The sequence below is a fragment of the Anser anser genome (genome assembly GCF_964211835.1).
Source record: "Anser anser genome assembly, chromosome: 2".
NCBI lineage: Eukaryota > Metazoa > Chordata > Aves > Anseriformes > Anatidae > Anser > Anser anser.
The window spans coordinates 46,108,678-46,126,917 of NC_139721.1; the positions used below are offsets into that span (position 1 = coordinate 46,108,678).

The following is an 18,240-nucleotide window of genomic DNA, read 5'->3' on the forward strand; positions in this document are numbered from 1 at the left end:
GTATTTTATAGTACAAAAGATGTCTTTTCAGATGCCATTGAAAAGTTTCGGAAATATTTCTTAACAGTGAGTCTCTGATGTTGTCTCTTGGTGTTCAGGTTATCTTTTTGGTATTCTAAAAATGTTTTCATTTCTTCATGTACATGAGGTCTTCCATCATCATCCTTCTCTTAGCTTCTACTATTTAGCATCTCCCTTGAGCTTATTTTCTGAAGCCTTTAAAAACAGCCTTGAATAGTATACTTTCCAAAAGCCATTTCACACAGAAAAATATATATTTATACTGTAAAAATGAATGTCAGAAAGAACTCATTGAGGTGCCTTTGATGGCAAACTGTGAATTTCATAGTACCATTCAGTAAAAGCCTGGTAATCTTTGATCAAAAGGAAGGTTCAAAGTTGGAGCCCTGTGTAGAAGTGAATTTGAGCCTCGTGCTCAGGAATCACTGCTTATGAAAGCCATTCTGGTTTTGAGTGACTGAATTCTGTTTGACCAGCTTCAGACATTTGAGGAGATCCAGGCTAAAGTTTATAACATTAAAGGTTTTAAAAAATGTCTTGGAAATCAAATTTGCTTATGCATAACTTAACACAGGACAAAAAACACAGATAACTGCATCTTTGTAAATACTTTTTGAACAAAAACCTTTTCAGATTTGTGTTTTACTGGCTTGTACAGTAAAACTAGACCCGTGGTCAGAGAATTTGTTGTGAAAATTGTTTCTTGCTGCTAAACTACATTCCCCTCCTTTCCATGAAAAGATCAACTTTTTTTTTTTTTTAATATACCAAAATATAAGACAAACTTGGCAGCAGACATTAGTTAGGAGTGCTTCAATCTTTAGATAATATACCTCTTGAAAGACATGGATATAACTTCTTGACTCTCAATTATCTTCACTGAGAAAATCTTTTTCTTTTCTTTATTTCAGTGAATCCTTCCCTCATTTCTCTAATTTATTTATTTATTTATTTATTTTTAGTATGCTGTTCTTCCTCATCAAGTACCTTCCTCATCAACTTCAACTTTCTGCTTTGAGTCATTGATCCTTTTCATTTCTCTCTTCAGGAGTATGGATACTCTCATCTGCAAATACAATTGAATATCTTACAAATCTGCTTTTGTATAAATGGTTGACTTTTTCTATTCCATATTAACAAGCTTGGTCTCTCTCCAACATCGCTCTTCAGATTACCAAATACAGAATAGCTACACTAGACATCTTGAGTATCATGGTTTTCATCTCTGTGGGAAATACTATCCTCCTACCTACTCTCTACAACCTAAATATCTTATTCAATCCAAGCAGTTTAAGGATGAAAGAGTATGCCTATGTCTTAACTATTCCTTATTTACAATAAGCCTGATAGAACTTTTCCCAGTTAAAGCTCTTAAGTATATCTTTGCCCCACTTCTGGATATTCAGTAGACATTAATATTCTTACATCTTTCATTTAACTACAGTATATTTTCCTTTAATTTTTTAATTAAATTTTAATTAAGGACCTTCACACCTTGTCCTATTTGACCTCTGTAGCCACGCCAACCATGTTAATGTTGTGGTCTACTTGGAACGATTATTTGTTGAACTGTAGTTCTTCCTGCTGCATTTGAGCAGGAAATTTGGTACAGCTTACCTTGTAGCTCCTATTAAATTAGAGATGACTTACAGCCCACTTTTCCTCTGGCCTTATCCATCCTGCTCTGAAATCAGGGCACTGTAATTTAGGAGTCCTAGTCACATCTGACCTCTGCAATCTGATCCAGCTTGAACAAAAGGGCTTGGGCATTGTCTCCGTCTTGAAAACCTAAATCCAGAAAATGACCTGGGAATTTAAAACAGGACTTAGACACTTAGAGTCCATCTAAGCAAGGAAATATGATTCCAAAAGTTTTGCTTGGCAGCTTCCTATGCCTTGAGGCTCCAAGTAATTGCCACAGGTTCCTCTTATATTGCAGATTCCTGCAGTTTGTTTTAATCTGTATTACTCTGTACACTAAGCAGCTATCACTTTCCTAAACCATATTAACATAACTAGGTCATAGCATTAATTTTAGGTCCATTTCAGTGTATTTGTTGTTTTTAGTAGTAATTGAATATTTTAAAAAGAAATAACAATAAAATACAAATAACATTCATTATTACTAATCTACTTTCATTACTAAAAGATCTGTCTGTAGGGCTTTTTTTTTTTTTTTTTCTGTGCTACGTTAGAATGACAAAAGCAAGATTTTTAGAAAACATAATGGGATCTGTACAGTGCTATTTGTGTTTTTGTGCTTCTGAGTTTACAAGGTTGGCTAACTACTGAAATTGCTTTTATTATTATAGAGTTCCATAAAAATCAATTATAATGCACTCTGAGAATGCTATTCTCATCTAATTTGTTCACAACTGTATAGGTTTGCCACCTTCTGGAAAAAACATGCTCTGGACACGTAGATAAGACAGATAAATATTATGAATATAAGCAGAGATGTAGAAAACTGCCTCTTCTCCACGATTTCCTTGGGATTTAGCAATTTCAGAAACATACCCTAGCTCCTCCTAGAGATTGAAGGAGCAAAAATACCATGCATGTAACTTAACATTTCATCAAATATTTGTCCAAATGTCATCGCTGAATGCTCTGCAGTACACTAAAGTTAAACTCATAGGAGGGTAAGTCTTTGTCCTGGGAAATTGTGTTCATTTTTTTGTTCTGATTCAGACTTTGTGTACAACCTTGAACAAATCTTATGGTCCTTAACTTGTATTTCTTTGTGATTGTAATTTGTGACAGCTCTGAAGTACATGATTTGAAACACTGAAGTATCATTTGGCTGAATAGGAGAAAGCTGAATAATTCACATCTCTTTTCTAAAATTGCTTGTTGCAGAAATAGGGTATCTGATTTTATTCTCAGCATAAAATACAATGATTTGCATAGAAACAAGACAAATCTAACATCATGGATGTTACCTGGGCTTAAATTGTTCTTCTACAATGCATGGGCACAGTGCTTTTTTAAAATCATTTTGTTGTTGTTGTTAAATTAATAAAAATGTTACCCCCAAAATTAATGGAGGTTGTTGCACACCTCTGAAACTGAAATTATTGTATAGCCGTGGCTACAAGCAATCTTGAAAGTTTTGGCTAATTACAGGTGCAAAGATCTATAGACATAATGGGAAATAATATAGAAATAAAATTGGAAAAATGTTACTCTTCAAAGAAACCCTACAGTTTAGAATGCAAGATCCCAAACCTGAATACTTCATTGTAGTGCATAAATCTACTCCTGAATATATAGAAGAGTTACAGAGTTCATTGCCTCTCTTGATATTGTCCACCTTAAATTGATGCTTTAGTTGTACAGCACAGCAATATTGCAATTTTCTGTAGGCAGTTCAAAGCCATTTGGGGATTAGCAGTCATTGTGTTATTTCAAAATATTGGCTTTGCTTGTGTGAAGGGAAATAATCTGCATGAAGGCACAAACAGCCTTTGTTCTAAACTTACAGTTGCTTTTGTTATATTATAGGCTGTATAGCATATATTGGTTTGAGCTGGAGGCAATCAGCTTTTTGGCAAGTGTGGGAGAATCTGGTTTACCTATAAAATACATGTTGAATGTACCTTACTGCCAAAATTTGAGATTCTGTTACTGTAATATAGACAATCACATTTATGATTGGCTTTTACTTCTGTGTATCATAAAAATTTATAATTAATAGTGCAAAGTGAAAAAATAAGTATTTTACATTCCTCTGTGAACATGGCTCAAATCAAAAAAAACTCCTCTGTAATGCTTTAGACCTCTCAGGAAAAGTTGGCTTAATTTTTATGTGCTCTCTTTGGACTACTTCATTTATAGTGACCAGTAAAAACCCTGTGCTCTACAGATGTGCAGGTCCTACAAAGCTGCCAGGTATCTTGGAAAACAAAAATGTATATATATATTTTTTAAGTGTGCAGAAGTTTTACTGGAGTAAAAGAGGACAGATCAAGGGTGTGAGATAGCCTGTAGTCATCCCTAGTTCATCAGACTTCCGTTACAGCTTGATGAATAATATTTTAAATCTTTTCCTCTTGGTGTACAAATAATAGTATGGACTTTTCTTGTCAGTTACTTTTCAGACTTTGCTATAATTACTTTGGAATATTTTGCAAGATACAATTGCAATATGTGTTGGTTTTACAGGTCAATAAACTGCAGAGTGTTTAGTTGGCTAGATTTATGATTCCTATGTATAGTGAAACTCTGCCAGATAGGAAATTATGGCCAATATTTACCTTACTGATGAGAACTAAGCAAGGTTAAAATACCAAACCAAGGCCATCAGGGCAGTCACAATTAGCTACAAGACTCAAATTCAGGAACCTCTCCTGTTTTGCCTGGTGTTTAGCCCGCTAGCTTCTGTTTTTTTTTTTTTTTTTTTGCATACTTTTTGTTTCTAGGCTCTGGTATAATCTACTTACATTTTCTGAATGCTCAGCAAAGTTTTCACGGAGAGACAGTCTCCAATTTTCTACTGTAGGCTTCTGGTCTTGCAGGCTTTTGAAGAAAAAGAGGAGCCTAGCCATAGCCTAGTCTGTGAGACTGTGTGTGCGCCACTTGCAGTCTTCAAGGGCCCAGAGGCTGAGTTCAAGGTCCATGCTACCTGACCCTAACATAAATTCTGTCACCAGAGGGGACAGGTGATTTGTAGGAGTCTGTCTTCATCTCTATGAGCCACTGTGGGGAGCAGGCAGCATCTTGGCAGAGGCTGGTGAATGAGCTGGCAGATCTGAGGTGATGAAGGGATAGCTCAAGGGTTGAGAGGCATTTCCTCCATCTTGTTGCATGCCAACCAAGCTAGTTGGCTCAGGGGGGTAGCATCCTAGTACTGCTCATACATTACTGTAGTGACTGTGCTTCTCAGAAACTTTGTAGTAGCAGCAGCTTCTATATGGCACAGTGTTTATTAGGCCTTGCTCTGGGGTGCACAGCTCCCTGGTATTTTAGGGGGACACTAAAGGTATGAAATTGTGACCTCTCAGTACCACTTTCCATATTTTGATGAAAAGCGACCTTCAAAAAGGAGACTGAAACTACAGTATCAAAATAAAAGATGTAAAAATATCAAGCAATGGGAATTCTAATGATACGTTTATATTTTTTTTTTATACGTTTATAACAGTTCACACAGGTCTCTGGCCTGAGATACACCGGTGAGATCCAGTGAGATATTGGAACTCCCCCTGGCACTTGAGTGCACAGGAGGGGATGCTGGGCACTGTTGGGACAGACTGGCTTACAAGGGTCATTGATGCCCACTGGGATTTTGTCTAGTGTGTGATGCATGCATACCTGTGGATTCTGACTGTGAACTAAACTTTGCTTTTGCAACTCATGAACCATAGAAAGAGTTGTGCTGAGGATACAATGAAGAGCAGAATCCATGTTTGGATAAGCTCTGTAGAGGTAAATAGCCATGAAGGGATCTGGCCCTAAATCTAGAACCGGAATTCCCCTCTGAGGGAGACAGATCTTCCTCAAGCTTGTGCTTTAGGTTGTCCTAGGGCAGGGCAAGTAAAGACTGTGTTTATTGTTGTATTTCATTCATCAGGATACATATAATGATCCCCGTACATGATGAACAAGTTAGTCCATGAGGCAAAGACTATAGATTTCACTGATGATGCAGTACTGTACACTTTTATAATAAAATGTTTATGCCACATTATCATATTATTTCTACTTAGAACTCCAGGCAATATGTGTTAGTGCCTGAGTACAGGAGAGGGTGTATATATTTATGTGTACTTTTTGTAAGCTGTGTGCTAATCATGGGACTCGGGGAAAAAAAAGAAAAAAAAAAAAAAACTACCAAAAAATTTTCAGCAGTAGGAATTAGATAAAATTAATAACATTTTTTGCCATATTTTAGCAAGAGAGTTGAAGATTTACCTTCGTGAGTCTTGCACAACTCAGCACCATTAAGCTGAGCAGATCTGTAAATCACTAAGTACAAAAGAATAAGTGAACATAATAATGCCAGATTGCTTAAAAAACATGCTGGTAAAGGTCTGTTCCCAGGTCTTGTGAGAAGGGTAATCATTGGAAAGAGGTCTGTTGACTTGTTTTGGAGAAAACTCCAATATAAATCAGGTGTTTTTTTCTAAATCATGATACTCTAACAGCATTTTACTGTTTACTGTTTTTTACTCTTTTGTGCTTTGGTGGCTGAAGGGAGAAGTAAAATGCATAACATGAAGTTTCAAAGCTTAGCCTGTGAAATTCTAATTTCTTTTGCTGCTTCTTTTATTTTAGCAGTGCACTAGCTCAGTGGCTTATTATTTTGCAGAAAAACAAAGTAGAGGTTGTAATAGTCTCCCTTGAAGCATAAAAAAAAATATTTGAATCAGAGGAATTAATTTGCTGCTTATGCATTTAGACAAAGTCTCACAGACTCTGAAAATAGTTGTACTTACCCTGTCAGAAGCAATTTATAGGAAAAACTTTTTATTCTCAGCAGAATAATTTTACCCATAGCAAATACTTTAAAAGTGAAAGGAAAGAAGAAGGTATCATTTTATTGGCTTTGCCATAGCCTTATTTAATTATCTTCCTAGAGTCCATTGTTCCTTTTTTGCAACCACTGAGAACTAGGAATCCTATAGGTCTTTGCTGCAATAATCATGCCACATAAATAAATTGAGAAAAACTAAGGACTTGCTGCAAATATTTTCTGTTTTTCAAACATGAAGGCATTTGGCTGCCAAAGTAAGCAAAAGGTTCTACAGAGAAGACAAATGATAGTGTACCAAATATGATTCGCAGGGAGGAAAACAAACACAACAAATACTTTGTTTCCTGCAATAGAAACACTGCACTGAAAAAATGTACCCCAAGCACTCAGTAATGATGTCTTACCTTCACCAAGACACCACAAGAGTTTGTTGTTGAGTACCAAGTCTGGGCACCATGCAGTGTGGATGTGACTAGTCCGTGTCTGATCCAGACAACGATCCCCGATCTTATTGTATTTAACGATTTATTCTTATAGCCAATGAGACTATAAAAACTCAACTTAGTGTCCAGCATCTCCCACTATTGTGTATTAGCTTTTAGGTGGAGATCCTTTTCTAAGACAGCTTAAGTGCTGGGAAGAGTCTTTGGGAGTTAGTTTTCTTTACAACCTGCTCCATTGCTCCTAGCTTAGTAGCACTGTGCAGGAGAAAGTTTTAAGTCTGCATAGTTGCGGCCACCCCTTCCATGATAGTACCACATCCTGTCCTCAAGTCTCCAATGCTCCTTTTGGTGCAGTCTGTTACTAAAAGAATGACAATGAAAGATTTGATTGACTTTTGGCAAATCTATTTGCTTTATTAGGGACAGAAATTGCTCATTGAGACTTCTGGCTTCTGTTTAAATCTAGGATAGGGGACTACAGTTTGGGCTGAAATGAAAATTTTGAAAACTCCCTTGATTCACAAGATTTCTAGATTTCATCTTATATGGCACAAGCAGTTTGACTTGTTGAGACTCTTCTTTGGGATACAAGTATGCATGAGGCTCAGGGTGACATTCACTGATGGCACTTTTAAAGTACCTGTGCTTCGTATCTGCTTCTATTGGCCAGAACAGACTGGACCCAATCTTTGGAAGCTTTCTGGGAAAGACGAGCAATGATTCAGACTTGCAGCACTGAGGACCAGATGGTTACGTTGCACTCCTTAGGTACTCCTGAGAATTTTACTTTTACAATTACAATATTTTAGTGTACATATATATATGCTTGTACATTTTGTTATTTTCTATTGAAAACATGGGGTGAATGGCTCCTGAACTCAGACATACAGAAGTCAGAAATAGACGTTAGCCAGCAAGGATTCAAATGAGATATTTCTGTTACAATAACATTTTCAATAAAAAACATAGTGATCAAATGGTTCGAGTTTTTAATTAGTTTTCAAAATATATGATCTGATAAAATCTGTTTTCCAGCTTACTTTAAACCACTATCCCTTGCAAGCTTTGTGCTTTCATATAAAAGAAATTTACAGTAATCCTAAGAGAGAAGCTGTGAAAGATTTGTACATTTGCATAGTTCCCCCTTATTACGTGGGAACAAGTAGCAAATATCTGTTCCTGGCAGGCTGACACGAAGGAAGGAAAGGCTACCTCCCTGTGACCTGGTGACTGGCTGAGTGCGATTGCTTCAGAGAGGTTCTCACCACCAAGTCACTCCTGCTTGTTGTTTTCTCTGGTGTTTAAAGGTATGGCACACATTTTGGTATGGTCCCTATAAGAAACTGCTTTTATTTTCACATCTCAGGCATTGCTTTTCATCTTTTGTACAGGGTGAAGAGTAAGACTCGATCACCTTTATCTTAGTGAGAGTAAATACATCATTGGGACTCTACTGCCATGCCAGAAAAGGAGATCCGTCTCTGCAAATTAAAAACTTCCCTAGTCATTCCAGCGTCTGTAAAAGACCAAATACAGAAATAAAAACCCTAGACAAACCTAATCCTATTTCATGCTGGTTGGATGAAGGCTTACAGGTATTTTTGGAACAAAAATTGGAGCACGCAGAAGCTGTTACTGATCATGAAAGTCCCCACTCTCAGCAGCTGGTTCTGTATTACCCTGACACGGTCTTAGCTGTGCTTTTTCCCTTTATCTGTCATAAATTTACATCAGGAAATTTCTTGATAAAATAGACACAAATATATGGAAAATGCTTTATCTTCCAAAGAAGTCATGAAGAATCATTTACTTAAAGTGTCAGCAAGCTGATTTCACCCAATAAGTACAATAAACATGTAGTTTGAAATAGCTTAATTAGGTCCTTAGCTTGTGCCAACAGTCTGGTTTGTTCCAAGCTGTGTTGCCGAACTGGCACACACCAGTTGAAGAGCTAACTGCAAAGCTGATAGCATGCTGCAAGTGTGGCACATCTGTTTTCTTCTTCTGTTTACCTGCAGTGTATGCTGTGTAGCTTGTATTCTTTGTTGTTAAGCTCTTCTTACAAACCACAAAGTTCTCCCAAGTTCCAACTCAGTTGCAGTTCCCTAGGAGAGATTTTTGACTGTAAATTTCTCAGGAGTGTCAACTACCATTACATTTGGTATTTGAAAAATGCCCTTGTGGTTGTTTTACAGACACAAAGGAATTTTTTTCAGTTGTAACTGTGTTTATTTCCTTCTTGGGGAGATATATTTGGAAGGTATTTGTTTATGGGATTTGCCTATGCTCAAGGGCACACTTCAAAAAGATTTTTGAAAATTCCTCTATGTCTGATCATAGTGTTCACAAACTATGATAGAATCCTGTCTAACCTAAGAGGCAGAGCAAAGGTGAATCACTTCTTGCCTTACCCTGGAAAATTATTGTATTGGTGTACTCTTATATATTTAAAAATTATTATGTTATATGAAATAATTTATACTTGCCAAACTACGTAAGTTCTAGTTCAAACATCCTAGTCCGAATAGGCCCTGGGTGTATAGGTGATGTGATGTATCTTGTGAAGGTATTTTTCTTATCTGCCTGTATGATGGACAGGACATTAATGATTTTCCTGCTCAATGAAATCTCTGAGTGATAATACAAATAATTAAAATAAAATTCTGACTTGCAAGATGTGAAAAGAAAGCATCACCTTTTATTCATACTGCCGCAGAGCAACAATAGGACACTCTTGATAGATGCTTTGATTAAAAAAAAAAAAAAGTGTTAAAAATGTCCACAGATATGTGCAGCAATAAAAAGATAGCTCATAGGTCTGAAATTGTTTTTCTCTGTATTTCCTTGATAAAATAAAGACATTACAGAAAGTTCATTATAGTTCATTAAAATATCTTCTCAACACTAAGGTGTTTGGATGTAAACCACTGATGGCACTTTCTACAGAATGTAAAGAATTAGTATTTTCTGGAATAGCCTCCATAACACATATTTTTTTTACACCTTTATTTGAGGCCTGCACATATTTTTCTAGGTCACATCTTCACATTGTTCCTCAGCCAGTCACATGCATTCAGGCTGGATTTCCTCATAGTCTACAAAGGCTCAGTTTGCTGCTACTGCAATTTTGGCAGCTGTGTATTATAAGTTGATGCTAAAATCAGCCAATATGTCTCTTGCTCACTTTAATGAGGAAATCTGGACTACAGCCTAGAGTGAAATTATGAAAAGGCTTCTCTGTAGTCCAGCATGCTTGTTGTCCTCCCTGGGCCTCATTGTGTAGTGATGCTTCAGGGGGTAAGACCTTCACATCCAAGACCAGAACTGAAAACTGTCCATCAGGTATAGCTTAAAGAGAATTGGATCGATCACAGAGTGATGTAATGAAATGGGGTAGTTGACCTCTCTTATAGTGTGACACTCATATTCATGTTTGAACAGTTCTCTTTGGTATAAGGAGTTGATAAGTAAACTTTTTGAGTTAATGAAATTTAAGAATGAATGTACAGATCATTTATTCTGAACAACCTTTTCTGGTTAAAATGAACTCACCTTTGGAAATAAACTGCTGCAGCGGTAAAGTTTTCTTCCTAACATACTCTAATTGGTTAGTGAGGCCTGAATTACAGAACCAATATCTCTTTGTTTCCATTCTGACATTAAAGTTTTTAGGTAACTTTTGGCCACTGTGTTGTGCAATGAGTTAAGAAAGTATTTTGGAAGCAAAGTTAAAATATGAACCAGGAGGGGAAAAAAAAAATAAAAAAGAAATACTCACAAGTACTCTTTTCCTTATAGTGAAATTTGTGGAAAAAATAAATAAATAAATAAATAAATAAATAAATATATATTCCTTTCAAAGCTTTTCTGTTATTATTTAGTTTTTATATGAGTAATTGAAATCATGCATTATGGCTCTCTCACTTTGTTCTGCTGCCTCTCTAGTTTCATTGCAATAGCGTGCATTCAATAATTTTTCCTGATCATTTAGGAAAACTAACCAACGCATATTGCCTACAAAAGTTCTCAGAAGTAGCTATGATACAGCTATACAAATATACCGTATCTCCACGAATGTGTACTGAAGGACGTCTCTGAGGGCTTAGTATGTTTATGCAATGTTCCACCCTTTGGTCATTCTTCTGTATTTCAGCTGTTGGTTTTGGTTGCTCACAAGAACACGAAGGTGTCCTTTAGTTTGTCACTTTTGTGAGTTTCTTGTGAATGCTCACAAAGTTGCTCCATATCTGCCTCACCAAAACTCTCCTCTTTTGTTGTGTTTATGAAAAGCTTGACATTCTTTGCCATCTCATGGTGACATCGTTGGTTAGCCCACTCTTCCTACTTCTTACCAAAGGCAGATTATTAAGTGTCATCCAAGTGCTTTTCTATTAAAATCTAGACTTCTCAGTATGTGACATGACAGTATAAATAATAATAACAGTCTCTTTTTACATGCATGTATATACAGCTGATATGCTCAAGTGTCTCAAAGGAAGTTCCTTTTGCTCAGTTGCACTTCACTTAAAATTAGTTAAGTTCAGCTTCAAAATTGTCAATGACAAGGACCTTAGAGCACTCTGTCACATCTATTACAGACATACATCTTTGGATGATATCAATTGCTTTCTGGTGATATGTCTATCTTTCCTTTGACATTGTAAAGAACCTTGACTAGATTAGACCTAGAATATGTTTTGGATAGCTGAGGTTACGTAAGATGAATGTCCTGTTTTTGCTGTAAAAATGGTACTGATGCAGTTCAGGAAGTAGGCTGAGAGCTCCTTGAAAGTATGTGCCAAATATCTTTTTACAGGAACAAAGTAAAACCTATCACAATCCCAGAGACTAATTGCTGCCACAAATAAGCCATCTGGGAAATGAACCAGTCAATTCTAACGTCCATTTCTTCTTGACGTGATTCTAAAGGGCCAAGGCACATTGCTTGCCACAAAAATTGCTTTTCATTTCATCCTGGAATGCCATGGACATGGACAGTTTAGGATTACAAAACCCATGCCTGTGACATTAGCTTTTCCACAAGTAGAGCCAGATCTTCAGCTGATGTAAATAAAAGCACTTGGTGGGGAGGGGGGTGGGAGGGTGTGGAAGGGGAAGAGAGAAATTAAGTTCACTTTATCATGTGTTTTTGCCTCTTTCCATCTTTTCTTAACTAGTCTCATTCTGTCAAAATACCTTGCTTCTTAATTCTGACAAATCACTGTGGCTTTGGACTTCAGGTGACCCAATGGATATTGCCCATAAATGGGAAATTTCTCCTGTGCCTTTATTGTTATAGCAGATGGCTTTCTAGAGACATATACAAATTCATAAACAGATTTTACCTTAATAGTACAAACAGTTATACATGACAGACATTCCTCATAAAACTCGTGTAATATATTTCTTGGCAATCACCATGCATTTCTTCTTGTAAAATAAAGTTTGGGAAACTCTTAAACTCAGGGAGAAAATAATAGTATTTTGTGTAGATCTCTATGCCTTAAAGGAGTTTTATGTGTTTTCCTCTGATATCAAGCGCTCAGGACCTCTCTCTGTCATTCTCACTTTGAGTACAACAATGTGATCTCTCACAATAAAAATTAAAAAACAAACAAACAAAAACAAACAACAAACATGATTTTTGCAACCTTGAATCTACAGCCAGAGCCTCAGTGAGAAAAGTGTTGCATTTTCAGTTAACCAAGCTAATTAGCTGCTCTGTACTCCCACTTGCAGAGGTCAGTTCAGGGAGGTGGCACAGTTAGCAGCTGAAAGCAAAAGTACTTTCTGTATGTCTTTTCCTCTCTTCGCTTGGATCCAGTATTACTCTAAAGGGAATGGATTCTCTACTGCCTTCTTTATTTGTAAATACATGCTCTTGGCAAACACGGACTTTTGAAACTTCTACAGGAGCATGAATATTCTTGTTTCTGTCCTTAAAATATTCATGCACTTCATTTATAAACCACGCTTAGAAGAATGCCCTGCAGATTAGTTTTCCTGTACAAGCTGATGTTTACAGTTTACTTCAGATTTCTCAGAGTTTATGTTTATTACTGATTGAATATTTATTCTTGCATTTTACATATCTCTGTGATAATTTATACCAAAAAAAAAACACAATGATTTTTTTTTTAAAGTCTATTAAAGCTTTCTTGATATAGTTTACTAAGACAAGTAATTGGTGGGTAGAAGTTAATTTAAATTAATGAATTTAATTCACCTTCAGGATCATTCTGATTTTCTGTTGTCTATATATGGCTCCAGATGAGCACAAAAAATAAAATTGTTGAAGACACTCCCTAGCCAGGAAGACAAGTATTACTAATGAATTAGAAAGTAGATGGAAATGACTTTGCAATCCATATAAAAGCTTCCTCAGAAAAGTGTCTTTTTCTTTTGTTTAGCTTCCTTTTTTGGTGTAAAAAGAATTTTCATGGCACTTCAGTGAAAAGAAAGATAAATGTAAGAGCTGATATGTTTAAACTTTGAAAGTTACAAGTCTCACACAGAGTTAAGTTGCTAGGCAAATACGCATTAGGGGGGCAGCTGGGGTATAATGGAAGATTTGGGGAGACTTTTAACAAGGGGGATCAATTAGGTGGTATTTTTATGCATATACTATATTGACAGCTGTTTTTCTCATGCATGCAGTTTTTTAATTCACTGTTCTCTCTCTCTCTCTCTCTCTCTCTCTTTTTTTTTTTTTTTTTCTTCTGCAAGCTGAGTATTGCTGTGTGCATTGGGTTTTTTGCTGCCTGGAGCCCTTATGCCATCATTGCCATGTGGGCAGCATTTGGATCAATAGATAAGATTCCTCCATTAGCCTTTGCCATTCCAGCTGTTTTTGCAAAATCCTCCACACTCTACAATCCAGTTATCTATCTTCTTCTGAAGCCCAATTTCCGAAGTACCATTGCCAAAGATTTCACAGTTCTTCGACAGTTATGCATCAGGAGTTGTTTTTGTGTCAAGATGCTGCAGACATACAGATTGACTTTGAACACCGGTTTGAGAACATTTAAGGTCAAAAGTGAATCTAGATGTAATGCTCTTCCAATTGTGGAAGGATGTTCTTATTTCCCCTCTGAAAAGCATGGTGATACTTTTGAATACTTTAAAAGCTGTCCGAAATGCTGCCAGGAGAAGCTAAGTGCTATGGGAAGCCTTTCTCAAGAAAGCGCAGCCTTGGAGAACAACCTCCTCGTAAAAATGAGGGAGGGCAGTAAGAAGTCGGTAAAGGTGATTGTGCAGGGAGAAAAAAGCACTGAACTTGAAAACTTAGAAATCACCTTAGAAGCAGTACCTGTGCATTGTGCATTTACAGACCTCTAGAGCTGCTTATATGAAGGAATCAAAGAACAATGTTGTTATACTGGACATATGAATGTAGCTTCTTCTTAAGAGCCCTTCTATTATCCCAGTTTATACACTATTTTCCTGTTCTTTCTCATGTACACTTTGATGGGGCACATGCTACAGCATGGACATACTATAAATGATATATGACTCTCTCCATGTTGACTTAAGTATATTGTGATAACTGTATTCACATCAAAAACTGCCAGACAAATCCTCTGTTTGTTTTAACTTCCATCAACCCCATTTTCAAGAGAACACAATATCTGTGGGGAAGTTTTCTGTAAAGTGTTACCCTTTCTAGACTTTGTGTATTTTACTTCCTGTATGTTCAAAGCAAATAACACAATGTAGAGCTTTAAAAGACCAATATCATGCTGTTCTAATTGTTATAACAATTGAAAAGTTAATTACCAACTGAAAAGTTTATTTTTGAAGAAGAGATGCTGAGCAACCACGTGTTATATTTTCTGGGAGTCACAGGTCAGTTTGTTCCTTGCTTTGAGATTATGCAGGTTCTGACCACATTCCACATTAATGAAATCACAATATTTCGGGTAATTTGAAGGTGGCATGCAGCCTTTATTTACCTTTTTTGGTGTAATTTGAGAGGAACTTGACCTAGAACATAGTTCATTATTCCCAGTTTTTCTATAGAACATTGGAATTAGGGGGGTGAAGACCTTGCCAAGAAACAGCATAATGGGCAACAATCTCTGCTGGTGCAAACTACTGAAACCAGTAATAATTCTCCCATGCCAAAACCCCAGTCTTTCAGGAATTCTTGAACTTGTCTTACAAGGACTATGTTGCAGAGCAAGAACAGGCACATCTCTTCTTTCCTGTGTTCTCTGCTCCTTTTTTTTCTCCCCTGGAAGAAGTAGGAAAAGCGAACAAAATGGTATCCGAGAAAGGGCTCTGGAAATGGTTGCTTCTATCGGTGAGGGAGGATTGGGTTGAATTGCTGCTCTGTCTCACAGCTTGCCAGCACAAAGCACCACTTCCTCTGCCACTGCAAAGGCATGCTGAGGGCTTCAGGCTCTCATTTTGGACACGCCAGAGCCCTCTGATTAAGTTGTTAAAGCTTTGTGCTCCAGCTGGGGCTAGCTTGGGAGATAAGGTGGTCCTCCTCCCAGAGTGCCTCCAATCTGCAGGGCCAGTGGGTCCCAGGCTCCCCAGGAGGCCTCAGGGGAATACCTGCATCTTCGTAACATGAGTGATGCAGCAGCAGTGTTTCACTGCCATTTCTGTGGTGACTTGAAGAAAATGAACCTAGTTGCAAAAGGGACAGCCATGTTAAACTGCATGAAATAGTCACCAAGTAGACACTTTAAGGGAATTTCTGTTGCTATAGAGCACATTTGGCATTTGCTTGGGACACAGAGTTTTCACAGAATCACAGATTTTTCTGCCCTGCTTTTAAACTGCACGCACTGTCTCTGCCCCCCCCACCCCCAACCTCCTTTTACCCTCCATGTTTTCTAGATGAACAATAATTAAGATGAATTTTATTGGATTTCCACAGATGCATATATATTTAAAACACATGACCAGCCACCTGGATAAGTAGTATAAGAGGTTTACAGGGCATTACAGAACAAGACACCCACCTATGCTCCAAATTACCATGTGTCTTCAGGGTCTCTGGAGAAGCAATCAGAAAAGACAGCAGGAGTCTGAATGCTTAGACTTTGTGTGTGTGTTCTCCAAAACTTCCTAAGATACATGGGACCACAACTGGGCCCAAATGGGATTCTACTCCTTCAGGGTTGATGTCACTGCAGCTGCTGTGTCTCTGACCTCAGATGAGGTAGGATCAGGCTTTGAGACCTTTAGGCAGTGTTGACCTGATGGTGAATCATTGGAAAACAGGTCTGGAAGCTATGTTCAGAGGTCATCTGGTCCTTCCCGCTCGAAGTCCCATTGACGTCAGTGCACGAAGTCGGGTATGTGAATAAGTCTCTGGAGGATTCACCAACAAAGGCACATGTTTGGAGGCTTTAACTGGCAAAGACTAAACATGTCACACTGTCAAAAGACAACAACATCTAAAACAGTAATACGCATTATGCAGAGGAGCTGCATGCTTGGCATCCATGGTGTCGTTTGAAATCTCAGCTGTAATACACAGGTCTTTAAAATAATCAGAAAAACTTCGGGATATTTTTTGTGTTGTGACCGCACTTTGAGGTGTGGTGCTGGTTAGCTACATGGTGAGATAATATTTTGAGCTATTAGCATAAACCACAAATATATATTTTTCTAATAAATCTACACAGGAAAATCAGGAAGGAAAGTTTGGAGTCTCCATGCCTGGATTTACAGTCACTTTCATTTCTGCGTTCCCTGTAGTGGGAGCCAAGCCTGACTTGCGTGAGATGATATTTTTTTTTTTTTAGCCTGGGAAATATGTCAATATATATTTACATAATGCCTATTACTTAATGTGAAGGAAAAAAAAAAGCTGTATCTTTTCAGGTTCCTTCCAATTGGCATTGGGCTCTCTGAACCTAGCTCTCAGGTCTGAGTACAGAGCAAAAGATGCGTGTAAAAAGTCACATTCATCTTTGACTAGAAAATGTAATGTTTTAAAAATCATTATAGAATCCATGCCAGTTCCTCTTATAAGTTAACAGAAGGAACATTATGCCTTTGCAGTGAAATCTCCTTATGCTTAGACATTGGGAATGACAGTGCACTCAGATAATGCTCCCACTAAGTGTGTGGGAAGGTTTCCCTCTTGTCTGAGTAGCTTCTTCTGTAGCAATCACAATGTCCAGTAAACTTTTCAAACCTGCCAGTCTTTGGATTTTCCCATCCGTTGTTCATCAGGGTTAGTCATCAGTTATTGCTAGCAAAGTGTGTGTAAATGAAATGTCACCAGCTTCAGGGGCTCTGTGTTACTATGTGTTAAGGTCTGATGAAAGTGTCAATGGATTATTGGAATTGAAAAAAAAATGTTTGTTTTTAAAGATTAAACAATAAAACTTATTCTCACCTAATGAATGAATTCATAATTTTTGTTGTCAGCAATGTATTTAAATACAGTGAATACAATTAATTTTTATGGTGTCAGTGCAGAAATGGCAAGGCAAACCAATGAGGTTTGTGCTGTAACATAGCATAGAAGATGTGGCGGGCCCTGCCTGCCTGATAAGGTTTTTCAAGGAGAAACACTGCTTTTCTGGGAGAACTCAGTTGCTCAGAAAGGTTTAAGTCTGCTCCTGACCAGCGGGGACTGAAAGTCATTCCCACGTGGTAGGAAGGCTGGTGATCAAGAAAGGCAGAGCTCACATGCTAACAGCGTGAATTCATTGCATACACATAGTTTAGCAAAGACCTAGCACTGAAAGCATGCATAAAAACCCTCTTTGCTTGGATTAAAGGGGTGAGGGACTGCTCACCAGGGGGGCTCAGCTGGCCAAGCTACTACAGCAGGGTAGAGCTGGTGGCTCTGGGCTGGGGACAGTTAATCCTTCAGCCAGAAGAGCAGTAGCCAGAAGCCTGTGCACCTGCATTCCACGATCACAGCACCCTTTCTTCCCCTCTGTATTTGCCTCTTGCACTCATTTATGGTTTTGTTTTATAGGGGATGGTGAGCTTTGGGTTGGGAACTGCTTTCTGCTGTGCATGGGAAGGGTTTCAAAGCCAGGTGGGGGACACCAAACCTTGGCTCACTGCCACAGAGGTCTCATGCTGCTCCTGACTCTGCTCTATACCCACAGTGAAGAGGAAGTGTGTGCTGTAAGCAGGCAATGTATCATGTTTTGGGAGCATTATGCTTGCTGTTTAAGTCATTACATATGCTGGCCAGAGATGTCCCTGCAGTGGAAAGAGAGTCCATCAGAGGTTGTAGAAAGCAAGTTAAGTAGCTGGCTGCATCACATCTCAGCCAGAAGACATATCCTTACCCATCTTCTTCTGCTGTGCTCCCTCCAT

General features: G+C 37.8%; 1 protein-coding gene across 7 annotated transcripts in view; it reads left to right on the top strand.

Moving 5' to 3' along the window:
- Window positions 1–17,294, top strand: part of LOC310893709 (opsin-5-like) — a 67,330-nt gene extending 50,036 nt beyond the window's left edge. For all 7 annotated transcript variants that reach the window (XM_083823025.1, XM_083823023.1, XM_083823021.1 and 4 more), the window contains one exon: window positions 13,666–17,294. In XM_083823025.1, the coding sequence (XP_083679151.1) occupies window positions 13,666–14,277 (612 nt within the window). In that variant the 3' untranslated portion in view covers window positions 14,278–17,294. The remainder of the gene's footprint in view (window positions 1–13,665) is intronic.
- Window positions 17,295–18,240: the final 946 nt, after the last annotated feature.